The sequence below is a fragment of the Tenrec ecaudatus genome, chromosome 2, assembly GCF_050624435.1.
Source record: "Tenrec ecaudatus isolate mTenEca1 chromosome 2, mTenEca1.hap1, whole genome shotgun sequence".
In the NCBI taxonomy this organism is placed as follows: domain Eukaryota; kingdom Metazoa; phylum Chordata; class Mammalia; order Afrosoricida; family Tenrecidae; genus Tenrec; species Tenrec ecaudatus.
In genome coordinates, this window is record NC_134531.1 from 168243811 (window position 1) to 168264039 (window position 20229).

The following is a 20229-nucleotide window of genomic DNA, read 5'->3' on the forward strand; positions in this document are numbered from 1 at the left end:
GGTGGGGCCTAGGCAGCTCCTTTAACCTCGGTGGGCCTCAGTGTCCTCATCTGCTAAGCAGAGCAATGCTGCTCTCTCGGGTTCTTTTTCCCAAGGCAAAAGCGAGTTGGACCAACACCCTCAGAGAGTACTTGGCACATAGGCATGCTCGGGAAATGGGAGGTGAAGCATGGGTCTGCAGCCCTTTCACCAAGACTTTGGAGCCAAGTGGGTTTCAGTCGTTTTAGATTTTAGAAAGCAGACACCATACCCAGATATGTACATACAACTATATACCTCTCTATACGCACACAGTCTATCCTATCACATGGCATATTACATAAGCACAAGTTGTTCCCGACTTACAGTGGGGTTCGCTGCGGACAACTCAGGCCTACCTAGAATACCTTGGGGGTGGGGGAGGATAAGAGGGGTGGGGGAGAATAAGAGGGGTGGGGGAGGATGAGAGGGGTGGGGGAGGATGAGAGGGGTGGGGGAGGATGAGAGGGGTGGGGGAGGATGAGAGGGGTGGGGGAGGATGAGAGGGGTGGGGGAGGATGAGAGGGGTGGGGGAGGATAAGAGGGGTGGGGGAGGATAAGAGGGGTGGGGAGGATGAGAGGGGTGGGGGAGGATAAGAGGGGTGCTGTTTGATTTGGTTTAGTTCTCCTATAGCCTTCTGTTATCTCTCTTTATGAACCTGTCCCTTATTTGGCTTTAGGAGTTGGAAGCATTACATAAAAGTTTACAGGTATATTTTACTACATATATTTAAAAATACACAAAGCATACAAATGCATTCTGAAAATAAAGATGAGCAGGATGAGATGGGCACTTTGCTATTGCAGTGATAACTCTATTATGGAAGGTTCTGGATTATCACTGAAAATTGGGGCTGGTGTTTCTACTCGGAAAAGAAGTGAGAGTTGTCTGACTGGTTCTTTTCTTCATATGTTTTACTACCATCTTACTGTTTCCCAAATCTATCATCTTTACCAGAGAAATCAGCCTTTGGGCCCATGGTTTAAGCAACTGAAGGCCTGATTTCATTTAGAAAAGGCTTCGGTCAGTCCTTTCACTGGACTGTCCCTGCACAGTGGCTGCGCCCTTGTCTACTCCCAGCAGCATGGTAGCAGGGCTGCGTCTCTCTGCTCCCCGGCCATTCTGCTTTTATGTGTTCTTTTCTTTAAGTTTTGCTGTTAATACTGGGGTGTGATATCTGATTGTTGTATTTTTTTATTTTAAAAAATATTTTTATTGTGAATTGGGTGGAGGTTTACAGAGTAGATGAGTTTTCCACGTAACAATTTAGACAACCTGTTCACACCACTGATTGCAAGCCTCAAGATGTAACAGGGCTTAACCCGCTTCTCTGTTTCCTGTTTCTACGGCTCCTTCTATTAGAACCCTCTTAGAACCCTCAGAACCCACAGAATTGCACCCTTTTGATCTCAAACGGGTGGGTATTCTAAGGTGTGTGTACCTACTTACTATTGCTTTTCTTACCGACCTGTCTATGTGGCTTTGCTGAAAATGGGGTGAATTTATTGCCAGACCTGGAGGGTGACTACGGGCCACGGTCTCTGGGTGGTGGTGTGGGGCATCCCACTAGTCTCTGTCCAATAAGTAAGGCTTGGTCTTTTCTTAGGGTTTTGAGTTTTCTTTCTTTTTTTTTTTTTTAAGTTACAGTTACACAGTCCACAGGTTAGGTGTCCCACAGGTGATGTAGCTTGCAAATGGAGGTGTTCCTTGATCTGATGATCAAGGAATGAGAGAGAGAGAGAGTGAGAGAGTGAGAGAGCGAGAGAGCGAGAGAGAGTGAGTGAGAGTATGAGAGTGTGAGAGAGTGAGTGAGAGTGAGAGTGAGAGAGAGAGAGAGAGTGGGTTTTGAATTTTCTTTCACGTTATTCTCCCACTCTATCTGGGATCTTGGAATGCGATCCCTTGAAGAGCAGTTCGTAAAGGTAGCCGGGCATCATCTAGTTCTTCTGGCTTCGGGGTCATAGAGACTGATGTTGATGTGCTCATCAATACATTGCCTATTCAATTTCTTCACTCTTCTTTCTTCTAGACAGAGAAAGACTAATAATTGTAGCTTAAATGGCTCATTCTAAAAACACTGGACAGAGTCTCTCCATTACTTTGTCTTCTTCAGCATTTCTGAAGCTTCTGAGACTGGGAGCCTATAGTCATTTTAGTCAGAATATACTATGTCTTCTGGCTCCATTTAAGGGTGTGGGCTCTCCATTCAGAGAAACCTGGGTTCTGCAAGGTCTGCATCAGAATGACTTAACAGAGGCCTGGCTGAATGACCTGGACCCTACCTCAAAGTTTCCTGCACGCTTGGGCTGAGGACTGAGATACTCAGATGGGAGAGAAAGCAGAGAGCGGCCACATCAGGGCTGTGGAAATGGCGGTCATTGGACGTTGGGGAGGTCCATGCGACCCTAGCTTGGTGGGTGTCCAGTGGAAAGGGACCCAGAATCACCATACAGTTAGTACCTTGATGCCCCCCTCGCAGTGACATGACAGACTTTGATCTGTGGGGCAGGAATCTGCACTTAGAAAAATGAATGCAAGCAGTCTGCCCTCTCGCCCCCACCCCCCCTTCCCACCAGCCTCAGTCCCCAGGCTTAGGGCAAGCAGAGCTCAAAGGAGTGGAGGTTGAACTGTGCAAGACAATGACTCATGAGCTGTGCTTCATGGTGGATTTGCACCTGCACAGACTCCTCATGTCAACCGTGTCCCAAGTGCTGGGGCTCGGGAGAAACTGATAATGCTGTCAGTGCAATGGCCTCATACTCCAGGGGGATGATTGACAATGTGTTACCTTTTTGTTTTTGTGGGTTTGTGTTTTCCTGCCTTTAGTTTGTTTGTTTTTGTTTCATTTGTTTGTTGGCTTGTTTTCTGGTTCAGAAAGTTGGACTCTGTAACCCTTCTGGATTGGGTAATCCTGGATAAGTCAAGTATCCTCTCTCAGTCAGAATTTTCTCATCTTAAAGTGAGGATAATAATACATATTTCATGGTGCTTCTGTGGTGATTAGAAATATATATAAAATATTCATCACAGTAACTAGAGGTCCATTGATATCAATCAAAACTATGGTAACGATATTTATTAGCTCCAAATTAAATCGAGCCTACGCTCCCAGGACACATACTCTGAAACACTCTCCCATCTCCAGCAGGTGGTTTAAACCCAGTGAGGCCCCTGAGACACCACCAGCCAAAGCAGCTGCTGTTGAATCGATTGTGACTCCTGGTGACCCAGGTATGCCACAGTAGAACTATGCTTCTAATGGGTGGTTTTCAGAAATAGATCACCAGGCCTTGCTTCCAAGGTACTTCTGATAGACTTGAACCTTCAGCCTTGTGGTTAGCAGCAGAGCAGGGTGACTGCATCACCCAGGGACTCCTGAGGCTCAGTATAGACAATAATGGACTTTGTCCAAAGGGGCTGCCTAGCTCCAGTTTCTAACACGTAGTACCGTCCTACCCTGAGACCAGACATTGAAACCCCGCCCCCACCCCTTTATCCCAGCAGAGCAGTCTGCCGTCAGGTCAGAAATCAGGGCAAGGAGGGAAATGCCTTACCTTACACTGGTGACAGCAAGCGCCGTGGGCACACTCCGCCCCGTCCCTCAGGGTGCAGTTGGAAGCATTGCAGCAGGGGTTGTTACATTCCTGTGGGAGGCAGCAAAGTTGGGGTGTGAGCAGGGCCGGGGGGGAGGCGTGGTGGTGTGCCAGACAGGGAGGCAGAGGGGTGAGCCTTCATCCACCTCCTACATTTCACCACCCCTGCCCCAAACATCCCTAAAGCCCAGGAAAAACACACACACACACACACACACACACACACACACACACACTCGCCCCTGGTACCCAAGACAGCACACTACGCCCGGCACACAGTGAATCTGTGAGAGCCAGAACTTGACAGGGCTACCTGGTTTTCCAGGTCTCACCTGTTTACTGCTTGCAGTCTTGTCACTGGCCTCACTTTCCTTTTGTGGAACATATCTGGACTTCCCTGCACTGACAGGTGTCTGCCTTATACAGGTTTTAGCTTTCAAAGATGGTTTGACTATTTGCATAACTGCTCCCAGGAGAAGTCACCTTGCTGAGCCCACTTTCAGACTTCTCCTCCATTCAACATACCCCTCCATGCTCATACAGTCCCTCCTCTCTGAAGGGCCTACCAGCACTCATGGTGGTGGGTAGTAGTGTCTTCTACTGATTCTTTTATATTATGCAAGTTACAGGACGGGGTTAAAAAAATCAAAACAGAGTTATACAACTAGTTATCAACTACCCTTATAAAATCAAACCATCTTTTTTTCCACAAATAAGGACTTTAAATTGCACCCCCTAGTTAAGTGATACTTCTGTATTCTTCCCCAAATTGCTATCCACATATTAAAATATATGTTCTCGTCTTTCAAACCAAAGTAATGAAACTATGCAGTTCTGCTTTCTTCCAAAAATGTGCCTCTACTCAAAACGACTGTCCCGAGCTACTGTTAAGCATTGCAGGGAGGTCAGAAGGAAAGTGCTTAGACAGGAACAGGCCCACTCCTTCTTCCGCATTGGAGTCCTTTCCAGATGTGACAGCATTTCCAACAGCCTCTTTCAAGCATCTCTTCCCCTGGCTTCAAAGTCCAAGCTCGTTATTTTGGGCCCAGGGTTAAGTCCCTCTATCCAGCGTTGCGGCCACCAGAACAAGTCAGGGCAGTCGGGGTGGGGGGTGGGGGGAAGCGGGCCAGGAGTCTGTCGATAGCTCCACTTTGGAAGAGGCCGCCAACATGCCGCCACGATTGGCATTCCTGGTGAGACCCAGGCACTCCAGAGAGAACTCCATTCTGACTGTGGACACAAACGGTGCCAGGCCCCGACAGGGAATGGCCCATGCCTCAGGCGGCCTCTTCACATCCCACTTGTGAGGGAGTCTTGGACAACCATGAGGAAGGAACGAACACCTGTGATTGAGAATCTTCCCATAGCTCTTGCGTGTCTGTGTGCCTCTTTCCTCCTCCCTCTCCGGTTAGTATTTTCTCCATTTTTAATTTTTATCTTGGCATTTTTCAACTGTCTTATGACTCCACCTTTTCTGAATGTACAGGTTAGTGGTATCAAGCACATTAATCATGTTGTATAACCATCACTCATAACCACTGCCAAAGGCCCCATCACCACACCCAGAAACTCACTGCTTCTTAACTCCTGGCTGCCCTCTCCCACCCCGGGGACAACTAATAAACTCTGGCCTCGATGCACCTGTCTGCTCTTGTTATTTCATATACGTGAGATCACATAATAGCTGTCCTTCGTGACGGACGTATTTCATTGAATGTGAGGTGTTCGGGGTTCCTGCATCCTGGTGCATGCGTGAGCCTTCATTTCCCTTGGTCACAGAATAGGACTCCGTTATGTGTACTCATCCCAGTGTGTTCTTTCACTCATCCACCGATGGCACTCAGGTTATTCCCACCCTTCGTGCTGCAGTAAACACCATGTGCATATGGCTGTGCACGCAGCTGCTTTCAGGCGTCCTGAGTAGTATACTGAAGATGGAATTGGGGGTCAGTCGGCAGTCCCAGGGTTAACTTGTTTTTTAAACATTTTATTAGGGGCTCATACAACTCTTATCACAATCCACACATATACATACATCAATTGTATAAAGCACATCCGTACATTCTTTGCCCTAAAATCACTCTCAAAGCATTTGCTCTCCACTTAAGCCCTCTGCATCAGGTCCTCTTTTTTTTTCCCCTCCCTCCCTGCTCCCCCCTCCCTCAAGAGCCCTTGATAATCCACAGATTGTTATTTTTGTCATATCTTGCCCTATCTGGAGTCTCCCTTCCCCCCCTTCTCTGCCGTCCATCTCCCAGGGAGGAGGTCACATGTGGATCCTTGTAATCAGTTCCCCCTTTCCAACCTACTCACCCTCCACTCTCCCAGCCTCGCCCCTCACATCCCTGGTCCTGAAGGTATCATCCACCCTGGATTCCCTGTGCCTCCAGCTCCTATATGCACCAGTGTACAACCTTTGCTCTATCCAGTCCTGCAAGGTAGAATTCGGATCATGGTAGTTGGGGGGAGGAAGCATCCAGGATCTGGGGGAAAGCTGTGTTCTTCATCGGTACTACATCGCACCCTGACTGACCCGTCTCCTCTCCTAAACCCCTCTGTGAGGGGATCTCCAGTGCTCGACACTTGGGCCTTGGGTCTCCACTCTGCACTTCCCCCTTCATTCACTATGGTATAGACACACACACACATATATTCTTTTTTATTTTTTGCATGATGCCTTATACTTGGTCCCTTTGGCACCTCGTGATCGCACCGGCTGGTGTGCTTCTTCCATGTGGGCTTTATTGCTTCTGAGCTAGATGGCCACTTGTTCACCTTCAAGCCTTTAAGACCCCAGACATTATCTCTTTTGATAGCCGGGCACCATCAGCTTTCTTTGCTTATGCACCCATTTGTCTTCGGCGATCGTATCATGGAGGTGTGCAGCCAATGATATGATTTTTTGTTCTTTGATGCCTGGTAACTGATCTCTTCAGGACCACTCGATCACCCAGGCTGGTGTGTTCTTCCATGTGGGCTTTGTTGCTTCTGAGCCATCTGTTAGATGGCCGCTTATTTATCTTAAAGTCTTTAAGACCCCAGTCACTATCTCTTTTGATAGCCGGGCACCCAGGGTCAACTTTTTAAGGAACCTCTAAACTGCTGCTTTCTCTCGATCTTGAGTTCTGAGAGGACTGCCCTTCCCCTCCCACTACCCCACCATGCTGGCTTACCTCTTCCTCCCCACAGTCACATTCCTCCCCTTCTTCCAGGTAGCCATTTCCACACCTCCGACCTCCGTACAGCGTCCTGGTGTCTGGCATGTTGGAGAGACACATCCCACCACCTGACTGCAGATACCTTTCCAGTTCCTTCCTGTTGCACCAATTGAACACTCTGGGAAAGGGATGCCTGGAAGGGAACGAGGTTTGGAATTCATTCGTTGGGAGTCTGGATCACTATCAATCCTGCTCCCTGGGAAGGCGATATTTCTTCCTGGACTGCAGCCCCACAGTCCATGCCGGACATTGCACCCCATTAGAACGATCACCGACACGCTAGCTTAGAACGCCTTCATCCTTAATGAGAAACTATTCACCAGCTAGATGCTTCCTGCCCCCTCACTCTGCATGGAGGAGCAATATTTGAGGATTAAAAGTAGCCAATTCTACTCTTTGTATGAAAAAACTGCAATAAGAAAAGTGTTACAAGTGTATTTCAAAAGGTCTCTTAAGGCTTAAACTAATGAATAAAATACTTGTTCTCAAATCAGCTTGAATCTTTCCTGAAGGTGCTATTAGGTGGCCATTTTCATAGGAGACAGCACCAAGACAAAAAGCCAAAGTCACAGGCTGGTGACCTGACCCCTAAATTACTTACATTAGAAACCAATTGAAATTGTAATTAAGAGAACACTCAATCATTTGTCTTCAGATATATTTTTGGATTGGAAGTAAAAGGGGTGAGCTCGGAGTCACCACAAGCTCAGATTAACTATGTGTTGGTACAGAAATGGCCCATGGAGCTTGCGTGGATAACGTCATTCTTGGTGTGTCCCGGACAAGAAGGGATGGAAAAGCACTGGGTTTCCAATAAAGCTGCACTTCCTCTTGGAGACGGGGAAATGCATTCTCTAAAAGCCATTGGCAGGCTTTAACAAACCGTGGTGGTGTAGTCATTATGAGCTGGGCTGCGCTCAGTCGTTTAAACCACCAGCTGCTCCATGGGAGACAGACAGGGCTCTCTACTCCCCCAAACAGTGGAAGCTCACTGGGATGGGTCTACCCTGTCCTATAAGGTGGCCGTGAGTCAGACCTGACTCAGTGGCAGTCAGTTAAGAAGGGTTTGGGGTAGGGAGAACATACACTCCCCCCGGGAAATCTCCCCCTCAAATCTTGAAGAACCGAGTACTCTGTACGAGGATATAAGTCTTTAGAACAAAGGCCAGAATTTGTCTTTCAATATTCTGGTTTTAAAAAATTCCTCATGGTCATAGAAGAGATGATGCATCTGCCTTGTCCTTCCTCAGGACGAAGGCAGTGTGGGGGTGTAAGGATGCCCTCCTCCCTTCTCTTTGTTCTGGAGGCCCATCAGGCTTCCCACCAAGTCTGGGCTCCATCAGCATCAAGGTGGCTGTTATCAAAAAGATGCCTCATCTGGTCCAATAGATGGATCTTGATTTTTTTTTAAAAAAAGGAGGAGAGCAGTGGACCAGAGCTTCTAACAGAAACTAGACTTACTGGAACCATTGAGACTGAGGTAACCCAGAGCTAATCCTTCAGCTTTGAAGTCATCTGTGAACTAAACAACCCTTTATCTCAACTAGCAAGGAATGTTTGCCTCCTGGGAGCAGTGGGATTTGGAATTCATTAGGAATCTGGACAGCAAGTCATCAAAGGGGCTGTCAACCCTGCCCCTTTGAGGGCACCTGAGATCAAATGGGCAGCAGTGACTCCGAAACCCAGGAGGCATCTAGGGGGCAGAAAGGCAAAGTGACGGGGCTGAAATATGGGAGAGCTGGAAGGGCGAGACAGTGCAAAGAAGGTGCCCACGCTCGTTAAACTGAACATGTAGAAAACGTGGAGTGGACATGCTTTTTTATCAATATTTTTCCTGTAAAAAATGTTAAGGGTCCTCATTAAATATTTATGAAAAAATATAAGAAAATAAGCTAATTTTACATGCATTCAAGCTAATTTTACAGCCAAAGGTTTTTAGACCGAAATAAAATATCTTAAGGGCCCAGTGCCTGGTCCTCACACCTGACTCCTCAGTCCTCATCCAATTTCTTTGTTGTAAAAACCACATTTCGTTCCCAAGGCCCCATCAAAAGAATACGAGTGACTCCAGCTGGGAGGAACCCTGAGTCATATTGGTTAGACTGCGCCCATCCGCCCGTCTGCCGGCCTGCCCATCCGCCCGTCCCCATCCTCTGGGCGTCTTCGGCTTGACTCACCCGGTGGCAGCGGCCATGATGCAACCACCATCGGCTGCGCTGGTCGAGCAGCACTCCTCAGTGTCGTGGCTCATGCCAAAGTTGTGGCCCATCTCATGGGCCACGGTGGAAGCCACGCCAATGGCATTCTCAGAGTGGTCCTGCTCAGAGAGAAAGTGCATGACAAGGGAGTGACCCCCACCATCCACCTCCTGGCTGGTTCCTTCTCCAAGCACTGCTGCGGGCCACAGGCTCCATGGGAGGCCCAGCAAGGAGGCATTCCACACCAGCTGTGCGCAGGAGGATCTAATCCACCAGGAGTGTTAATTAGGAAGCCAAAGGCCTGAGTTCCTGGAGGCTGGAGACACATCTAACCCACCCACAGAGTCCCTAATCGATGAATATGTTCTGAATGCATGATGGAGTGTGATTGTCCCTCTCTTCTTCTTAACATGGAGCTCTTCAGGATATAAGAGAGCGGGCCCTGGAAATACCACACAAGCCAAACAGCCAATGCTTCTGGCCCAGGGCTTTCTCAGAGAGCCTGTGATAGAAGATGCAGGCCAGGCCCAGCACCTAGCACGGTGCCTGGTGCTTAACAAAAACAAACAAAAGTTCAGAAATTGGAGGAAGAAAAAGGTAGAACAGAGCAGCATAGAATGGAAGCAGCAAGAATAGATTTCCTAAACACCTTGATGTGTTTCTTACATGATAATTCTCATTCTAACCCTCAAATGATAAATTGTTAAATTCCTGTTTCTATTTTACAATGGAGGAAATACATTCACTTGCCCCCAAACCATATTTGCTATCAGAATCTACTGGATTCTGACTCTTGAACCTGTGCTTGCGACGCCTAAGCTACACTTGTCACTAACTACTCATTTGATAGTAAACACTAGCTAGGTGGAGGGATGGACCAACAGATGGAAACCAGGCCACCTTGACAGTGACTTATAGGCTAGAAATGAAGACTCATAGCATCCCCTCAAGGCAGAGGGAATCTCAGAAGAAGACAGTAACTCCTAAGCATGACTTTAATATTTGAAACAAAAACACTGTCATCTCTATTATCCTGCGATTCCCCAGCCTCTGGTTTGGTACATAGGAGAGATTTATCGATGTCTTCATCTAATGGCTTCAGGGTGCTTATCTGAGCTTGAAAATCGAGGATAAACTATAATGAATGAAAACTCTCTCCTGGGGAATGGCAGCCCTTAGACTCTTAATGGTTCCATTTCAAGAAACTGGCTGGCTTTGTGTCCAAGATTTTTACCCCCCCCCCCCCCGTATTAATAAGTATTGACTGGCTTTATGCAAGATGATCTGCCTTGTGAGGGCATTTTGTCACCTTGTGCCACAGTAGCATGCTGGCTGAGACTCACCATGTTGATACCTCCCGACTGGTACACAGAGCACATGGCCAGGAGCGGGGCCAGCCCGATGGTGGTGCCGTGGAAGGGCACGCCCCTGCGGAAGGAGGGGAGAGGAGAGGGAGTGACCCTACTGGAGGCTGACAGGGCTGTTCTTTGTGCCTCAGAGCAAGTGGGCAGCTGGTGCTCCTCAGTCCTACAGGCCTTCCAGAACATTCCCACGTGAGGAGACCCTGCCACCCAGGTGACCTTGACAACATCCAGATCACCACACCGCTCACCGCCTCCACACTCTTGCAGGGAAGCAGAGAGAGGGGGAAAGAGCCATTTTCTCGCGAGTGTTCCCAAAGCCTGGCAGGAAATGGGAAGGGCCGGCAAACCTGCCTCCCATTCCTGTGAAACAGGAAAAGGTCAGACGGAGGAGCTGGTGGGGGGCACACAGCTCACAATCTGAAGTGAATCATGGTCACTTCCAGCAGCTGCCACGTTCCATGCCAGTGTCCCCGGTTGTGTGTGCGTGTGTGTGTGAGAGAGAGATGCCTCATCCCCACATAATGCTAGACCCAAGGAAACAGATGTGTCCCATCAGGAACCTCACAAAGTGCAGCTGTGGGCAAGAATGAGATATTTCTGCTTCTGTTTTTCTATTGCAACCCTAATCTGCCAACTGCCAACAAACCTCCTCTCCTACCCCACTTACTGAAAACATCCCTCTCTCAGCTGTAAGTAGCCAGGGTTGGGAGGGCGGGATAATTAAAATACTGGTGTTTTCCTGGCTGCCACAAATATGCGATTTAACTTAAGGATCCATGTGAACATTCATTATGTGATATTCTTGTGTTTTCATGTTTGTCTTCTTATCTAGGAATCTTTGAGAGTCGAGTCTGTGTGCTTTGAGGGGACTGAGACTAGCATACAATGAGACACAATGGGTGATTAATCCACGTCTCCTGAATTCAAGGCAACTGCCCTTTAGAAGAACATGCTGCGAAGGCATTTGCAACCGACATGCAAGTCTATTTGAAGCCCTACTGGCTCTTTTATGAACCTGTTTTGTGGTCCTACTCTTGCCCCAAACAGGGCGCCATGTACTTCTGGGAGCTCATGTCAAATGTGTTGGTACCCCAAGTCTCTTCCTAGGTTCATGTATCACATGAGGTAACGGCACATCGTCCAGGTTTCTGCCTGCTACTTTCCTCGGCTCCTCTTCAATGGTGAACAAAGACAAACTGTGACTATTTGGCAATATATTTCAGGAACAGAAGAAAAATGATTTTATATCATATGTGCCTTTTGTTTAACTCTTTCAAAATACCCGTGGCAACAACACTAATAAATAGCAAATGATCGCCCTCAGGAAAACTTCATGTCCCCCTAGGGCCCCTATCAAGGGCTGTTCTCTCCACTAACCCCCTCCAGAGAGAAGAACATCTAATACAACCCCTTACCGGTGTCTTCCGCGCAGCCAACAGAGAGCTCTGGCACAACCTCCTACTAGAACTCTCTAAGACACTCCGCCCTGAGCTCCTGGACGACATAAGGAGGCCTCTTTCTTGAGCTTGTGTTGGGGATGGCTGCTCGTGTTCCAGATCAGAGAGCCACAAAGATCAAAACCAGTCTCTCACAAAGTCTGTATCAAAGCAGCCCATTTCAAAACACGTACTCAATGGTTTCAGATCCTCTGAACACACCCCAGGCTAATCTACCCATCTAGGTTGTGAACACTTCTTGGGCTTGTTATCTGTTAGGTTTTAAAAGCCTTTTCCAGGGTAGGCTAGACACAGAGCACAGGTATGACAAACACTGAATGTCTGGAACACAGTATCAAGATGGTCAGGCACCAATCCTTATCCTCAGGGAATGAGGAAGGCAATGTTGAACACCTGTACTGCAGACAGAGATTAGCGATTTGCTGTGCACCACTCACCACCACAACACCTAGGGCAAGGGCTACCTACGTGATTAACTGGGCGTTGTCATGTTTCTTCTGGATGAATAGCTTGCGTCTCCAGCTCAAAAATGACCAGAGGGTGGAATATGGATTCGCGGAAACTTCACACATATTTCCATGGGTCCATACTTCCAAGCCTACGAGGGCAATCCGGATGTTGAAGGTACGGTAGAACTGAAAGCACCGAGAGAAAAGACACATGATCTGTCAGCACCACCTGGAATTCTTGAGCCTCCTTTGAGCCCCAGAGCTTGGAGCACAGATCGAGATTTCTCTTTCCCATGAACCTCCAGGCCCTTGGAGTGTTACAGATAGACCTGTGCCTTAAGCCCTGGCATCTGTGGCTGTGATCTCATTGGTAAATGGGGTCTTTGAAGATGTTACCAGTTAGGGTAACATGATACTGCTGGAGTAGAGCAGGTCCTGATCCACTACTTGTCCTTGCAAAAGAGCAGAGCCCACGACTGACCATTCTAGCCAGGAGCACAATAGGTGGTCCCAGGTAGAATGGGAGATCATTGTAGAGCAAAGCTCAAATTCTTAAACAATTAAAAAAAACAACAACGCAGAGACTTAGTGGACCAGGAGAGGCTAGAGGAACTCGGAGACTATCACCCTGAGGGACCCTCTAAAGTTTGAACTGACTCAACTCCCAGTGATCATCTTGCAGGTCAATAACAGACTAGCTCATAACATAGAGTTTCACCTATGAGTACTGTACCCCTTGAAAAGAGCAAAAGCATCTCTGTGAGACCAGTCAACCCTAAAGCAAAAATGAAAAGGGCAGAAAATGCAGGGAAGCTAGAATAATGGAAAGAGAACAACCAGACAGACATAATGAGGACACTGCCATACCGTGGCAAGTGTAACCGATGCCACTGAAGAGACGTTGCTAAATTGCTGACTAGTATGCATTGAACCAGTATACCCAAATACATGCGAATGTTTTATTGCAGAGAGTCTCCCATTCATTTCGGGAGCAATGGTATACAGATACAAGTGAGAGGACATGCTTCCTCTCAAAACGTTCCTTCCCCACCATTAGAGATATTCAGATTTGGCCAAGAATACCAGAAGGGAGTTTCAAGCATCAGAGTGACAAAGGTCCTGGACAGTCATCTGGGTTCTTTCCAGCCCAGAGATGCTGAAGTGCTATCTGTGCGATCTAACTGCCTGGCTCGTTAAGACTCGAGCTATAGTCAAGCCTTATGACAGGGGGCCTTTCATCTCATATGCTGATAAACAGGAACAGGGTTCTCTTTAAAGCTAAGCCATAGAGCATGAAGCTACAACCACAAGGGATCCTTTGACTAGCTTACGGTGAGATGCTAACCATGGCAACAGGTCACGTGAACAGAGATACTACTATTTTAATCCAAAATGGGCACCTGCTGCCCAGTTAAGAATAATAAGCACAACACCAATGTTTATCAAGCACTTCCAGGGCGCTAAGCACAGAGGTACAGAGAAGCTCAATAAGGTGCCCAAAATCTCAGCACGAAGTTAGTGGAGCCAAGATAAAGGTCCAGATTACATGAACTCAAAGCCCACTCATGACACTACACAATTTAAGGGCGGAGGTATTGATCCCCCCAGCCCAAATCAACTTGCTCTGAGAAGTTATGGTCAAAGATGGGCCCCAGACTTAGGGAGGCAGAGAACCAGTTCATGTCACAGGCGATTGTTGGGTTCCTGTTTCATTTCAGGTCAATCGTTCTAGATAAAAGGGTTCAGATCCCAACTTGAACTTGCTTCACTAGGAAACAGTTCAGGAAAAATATTTTTGATTGAGTCATGAAATTAGTGTAGTTCATTCCAGTTTTAGTTCAATAATAATTCCACTCGAGTTGCGGGATCACAACTCTGAGAGAAACAGGTGTGTCTCCTGCACTCTCCACAAACTTCTGGGGCAAACTCACTGCCATCAAGTTCATTCTGACTCCTAGCAACCCGACAAGCAAGGGAGCACTGAGCCTGTGGGTTTCCGAGACTGGAACACTTAACAGGAAGAGAAACCCTCCTCTTTCTCCCGATTCCTTTGCTCTAAAGGGGAGAAACTAGCAGCTGGAGCGAAAACCAAGACTGCTTCCCAGCAAGGCAGGTGGCTCCATGCAAGGGGTGCCTCTCTTCTCCCTCCATGTTTCATCAGCATCCTTGAGTCTGTCACCCAGACCAGCTGGAAAGTTCACAAAGGGGAGACCCCGGCCAAGTCTCACACCTGTTGGATCTCGAGAACAATAGGTGCTATTTTGCTGGCAGCAGGATTTTCCCCCTGGACAGTCACCAGGGAAACAAGCTTTCGTGTTTTCCCAGATGCTGAGAATGTTTGGGTTATAGTGTCACACCAATGCTGTTGTTGAATAAGTTGAAAGCTAGACAGAGAAGCGAGAATAAGGTCCCCAAGGGACTGTGTCCCAAGAGTCTTTTCTTACTGAAAATGTCAGTGTCTGACTGTCACTTGACACTGAGCTGCGTTTCCAAAACCAGCTAAAGCACTGAGTCTCCCAACCAATAGCTTCAGAGACTTCACCCAAGAATCTTTAGACCCATTCATTTCGTCTCTCGGAAAACATGACTTCCCCTTTAGACTTGGAATCCAGGCATCTCCCTAGCAGGCCCAGACTCAGGGAGTTCTAGAAATGCTCTGAAATTGCACAGTAATTGTATCAAATCCTTAGAGACACTTACAATTCCATGAATGTGAAAACCCACTATTTTACACTACACCCTGACGATGTCAAGAGATCATTTTCATTCTAGGCTACCTGTTTGTCTGCATTCTGCACTACAACACCAATATCTCCAAGTCCTAAACCAGCCTGCTCTAGTAAAACTGAAGTACTTGGCTATTTCCTAAGAGCGTGTTGGACAAGAGCCTGGATGAAAAATGTTATCATCCAGCTTCCTAAGAGGAAGTAAATCATTTCAGAGCTGTTTCACAGATAGAGACCATGCAGGCTGGCCTCAACCACTTCTTTACTCTGCGGCGGCAGACCTCTTCCATCCCATTGGTCTTGTTAGGTGCTGTTGAGTCAGCTCTGACCCTGGGTACAACAGAATGAAACAGGGTGCCAGTCCTGTGCCACCCTCTCAATGGGTCATACGTTTGAACCCATGCCTGCAGCCACTGTTTTCACCCATCTTGTCGAAGGTCTTCCTCTTTTTCACTGGCCCAGTACTTTACCAAGCATGATGACCTACCCACCCCTGACCTATCTCAATTCCCTCCCGAATCCCAGCATTCTTGAACTTTATCCCTAGAAGGGACCGTAAAGAATTTTAAAAGTCATGATTTTTTAAAAATGGGCTCCACCATGTCCTAGTTCCTTCAGGAGCCACCTCAGGGGTGAGGGGAAGGAGTCGGAAGGCCAGCGCTCTGGGGTCTCATCTCTCTATCAGCCACTAGCATAAGATTTCATCTTAAAAAAGGAGTCCATCAGAAAAAAATATATAGAAAGCGACTGGTTGAGGCCAACTCAATCTCACAAGTTACCTAACAAAGCCAACAAAAACTTTGCAACCCAAAGACGAGGTCCTTGCCTCAGAGCAGCACAGTCCAGAGCGTTGTGAAGGTTCTTCCAGAGCCTCCTTCGTGTCATCCCTCATTCTCGTTCAGAAACTGGCTGCGGAGGTTAGTCTGGCGGAGAGTAGCTCAGGGGTCACGCAATCTCCTGTTCTGTAGCCTCTCTGAGGGGCTGGCATCTCTCCCACAAATACAGATCTGGTCTTACCTTATCAACATAATTGGCGATCTCTATGAGTTTGTGTTTGGTGGCTTCATGGTCTAGTCGGTTCTTCTGAAACTAAAGGGAACAAGCAAAGCCTGGTGAGATCCCAGAACCTCTCCCACCAACCTTTCCTGTGCCCCATATGTGCTCCATCTTTGAATAATTCATTTCTTTTAGCTTCTGAAATCAGACATTTTATACAACGATCTTCCAGGCAACAGTTTCCACTCTGGAAGGGCAAAGCCTGGGTCTCTTGCATCTCAAGATTCCCAGCTCCTCACTCAGTAGAGACACAGTAAACTACATGGAAGGAACTCACTGCATTCAAGTCAACACCAACTCCTAATGATCCTCTCGGGCAGAATAGAACTATTCCCTGTGGATTTCTGAAGTGGTAACTCTTTACGGGAGTAGAAAACTTCATCTTTCTCTTGTGGAGCAGCTGGTGGTTTTGAACTGCTGATCTTGTGGTTAGCAACTCAACCCTTAGCCACTAAACCACCAGGACTCAGTTTGAGCCCAAAGTAGGCATGCAACAATTGTGCATGAATTGAAATATCTTTCTCATCCCCTTGAAGTACATTTTGTTCTCTTATCTTCTAATGTGTTAAGTCTCTCACAAACTCCTTCCGGGCTTAGAAGAGGGACTCCCTGATCTTTGTCTTGGTCATCACTCCCACAGGAAGTCACGTATAGATCTCATTGTGCAGGACAATCAATACTGGTCAAAGAGTTGCTGACCCCTGCTGTGTGCAAAGCATTGTGCTTGGCACTAGGTAGGATAACAAATTTTGAGAGATCTTGGACTGCAATGAAAACAGAGAGAGGACCAGAAACAACAACGGATGGATCCTGTAATTAAAGAGTATGCAATTTCAGATGGGCTAGGAAACCCTGTTGAGAAAACACGCACAGAAACAACCACAACGGGCAGCGTGGAAATGACACAACGGGTGCCGGCAAAGATCTTGGCGACAACGGCTGGGAGGCTTCAGCTTCGCATGGCACACAGATCAACTGGCCTTGCCTGCTTGTGCTTCTGCGGTGAGAATTCTGAGACTTGATTAAGGTTTGATTAAGAGGTCTACTGGCAGTGTAACAGTGAAAGGTCATTTCCGTTTGAATGTCTCATGCTGGTCAATGCAGCCTCAAAGGACTGCGATCTCTTCCCTCTACAACGATCCAGTCATTAGCACCACAGTGGAAAGGTAACATATGTTACAACTGACATGTCAACGCACACCGATGACCATTGTTATAGGGAATCTGTGAACCCACTTAGGTTGCATCCATACTGCACAGGCCACTTCAATCAGAACCCTTCACGCTTCCTTCCTCGCCCCATCCTACAAGAATATCCAGGCCAAACACAAGGACAGCCAACTAAAACACCCTGGGATATTTGTTTAGATGGGCTGTGTCCCAGCCCTGCCTGGGAAGATAGACACAGTTTCCCCATTCTCTCCCTGCTTTGGGATTTTCCTAGGCTTCCTGGAAACACCATCCTGAGTTTGAAAAGAATCTCACCTTCACTCTTGCTTTCTACCAAGTTAAATTAAATGCAGAGCCCGGTGACTTCAGTCCCCCCAAGGGGTTAGCCCTGAAGTGTCTCGTCATAGGCCCATCCCATTTCTAAATCGATCTCCCTTCACAGAAAGTGTCCCAGCATTTCCATTCACATAGGAAATATTGTAATATCAGGGTGAGAGGTCCACATCTTCAAAATAGGAAAAAGCATCAAAAAGTTCATAAAACAAGGGAACAAAACAAATGGAACTTCCCCCATGAACTTTGTGAAGCTCCCTCGTAGACGAGCCTTATATTCCAACAACTGTCCGGTAATGCCGGCCATTGTTTAAGGGACATACTGTCTTGTTTGTCCAGGACCACCTACAGGGGGAGTCAGCACCGAATATGTTGGAAACCTTGCCCTGGGCAACACATAAACCAATGGACATGGCTTGTTCTAATAAAACTTTATTTATGAAAACAGAATGTAGGCTGGATCTGGCTAGTAGTCACTATTTGTCCAACTGGTCTGACGCATGGGAGTAGAAAGGTGAGGCTCCGAGTCCCTCCCATTCTGGGGGTGTTCTGAAAGTCTTCTGCTTGCTGTCTGTACAGCTAGCTATCCGTGAGGTAGCTAGAGGCAGAACTAAGAGTTGTCCTCTACATGCCAAAGCCTCCCTCCCCCATTACAGGAAGCTGAAAGCTGTTGACGGCTGGAGGGCTTGCACAAGATCAGGTCTTTGAGACAGGAAGCTGGTAAACCTGGGTGGGACTCCATCTAGGCCAGGTGGGCTTAATTCAGCAGTAGTGCCAGCCACGCCTGCCAGCGGGCTTCTGAAAAGTCAGAAGTTTTCTCTCATGGGGACTCTCTCCCCGCGGCTGACACACAGTTCAGCAGGGCCAGGCTGCAGGCTGAGGGGCCAGGGCCACAGCCCCGCACATTTGTGCCGTTTCTAACCTTTATAAAACTCACTTGGATCACATGCCAGGCTTTGGCAGGACCAAGGCATTTCTCGTACGCGAGCTCTCGCATGGGTATTCTGAAACCCACGAGAGAGACTAAGGTATCCGGTGCCATCCCCACGAGCTCGCTTTCCCCAGGAGACGCAGGGGCACGGAAGGGACCCCAGGCTGCGAGCCAATCAGAAGCTCCCACTGGAGGCCAGCAGTGAGGAGCTTTCTCAACTGGGACAACTCACTCCAGGCAACACGCTGGGCCTCCTTCCCTCTCTGTTCTATTCCCTGCTCTGAGGGCAGAGCCCAGGACAAGCCTGGCCTGCCTCAGCACCAGGTTGTAAATCACAGATAAGCCTCCCTTCCCAGCATGCCCCTCCTCGGAGATTAACTCCTTGTCAGGCAGACATTGAGGGTGTGTGGGAGAGGGTGTGTGGGAGAGGGTGTGTGGAGACTTCCCTGAGCCCCAGAGCTCAGCCTGGCCTCTTAGAACCCCTCAAATGAATCACTCACCGCCTTTGGCAAAGGAGTGCCAGAGCCAGATAAGCCAGCCCGTCTGAGGGGGTTCACTGGGGCTGCATGGTGTCTGGTGGGACCCACACTGGCAATGCCTGGGAGGCAAGAGCTCCAGTGCTGGGCTCCACACCAGCCAGGGCAGGCCAGGAGCCACTGGGCTGTCGGCAACAGCACAGGGCTGAAAACACCTTGTGTGGACACTGTTCTTTATGGTAGGTTGCCATGACCCTGGAGATCAAGAGATAGAACGCTGAACTTCTGGCCTGCCCTCGCTTCTCCAGCTACTGGGGACGCACACCCCGTGGGCTTATGCCCTGCTCCAAGACCCCACTGGGCCAAAGGCGTGGAGAGCCCCACCTCACTCCAGCAGCTGTAGGGCTCTCTGCTGACCAAGGGGGGCTCACAGGAGCTTTCTTTTGACATGGGCTTGTGGGGGCTGGAAACAAGAGGCTGTGGCAGATCATCTTTCATACAAAACGGAAACTGCAAAGTGTCTCAGAGCCAGAGAGACTCAGCTTTTGTCCAGCCACCTTCTCACAGAGGTGGTCATGTCACACAGGGTCACAGGCTGGACACACGGCTGGGGGGACCTTTTCCCAAAGCTGGGGAGCCTTTGCTTGCGAGCTAGGGTTTTGCTCTCTGGACCACTCCCCTATGCTTTCCACCCAGCAGTCTTTGGAGAGGAGAAAGGAAGAAAGAAAGAAAAAACTGGGGAGAGGGGAGCACAAGGTTGCTGGAAAAACCAGTCCTGATATCAATTGAAATGCTAAACTCTTCTCTTCTGGAATGCCCTTCACCTCCACTTCTGTGCCCACTTATTGCTCCTTGTCCTGGAAGTCAGCTGAGAACTATTTCCTGCCGTCAGTGTGCAAGGCAGGCCTCTGACATGAGCTTGGGCACTGCTTGCTACCCAGGACTGGTGCCTTGTGCTTGCAGACTGGGTTGAGGTAGTTGGGTGTCGTGCAAACGATTCCTGATTCATAGCAATGTCGTGTGACAGAGAGGAACTGTCTCCCAGCTGTGTCTAGGTTGTGGTCTCCAAGGAAGTACACCACTAGCTCTTTCCCCCTGCACAGGCACTGAGCAAGTTCCAGCAGTCAACCTTTTGGTTCACGTGGAACCCTTAGCCAACAGTGCTCTTCCCAGACAAAGCAGGGCCCTTAGAATGAGATCCCTGGTGGTGTTGTCGGTTAGGCACTGTGCTGCTAATCA

General features: G+C 48.3%; 1 protein-coding gene across 1 annotated transcript in view; it reads right to left on the reverse strand.

Moving 5' to 3' along the window:
* The window catches only part of ADAM19 (ADAM metallopeptidase domain 19), a 118561-nt gene that overhangs the window by 24477 nt on the left and 73855 nt on the right, over positions 1-20229 (reverse strand). The window contains exons 8-13 of the mRNA XM_075541894.1: positions 16042-16113; positions 12318-12484; positions 10372-10456; positions 9008-9147; positions 6786-6963; positions 3574-3663 (exon numbers count right to left, since the gene is read on the reverse strand). Of these exons, the coding sequence (XP_075398009.1) occupies positions 3574-3663; positions 6786-6963; positions 9008-9147; positions 10372-10456; positions 12318-12484; positions 16042-16113 (732 nt within the window). The remainder of the gene's footprint in view (positions 1-3573; positions 3664-6785; positions 6964-9007; positions 9148-10371; positions 10457-12317; positions 12485-16041; positions 16114-20229) is intronic.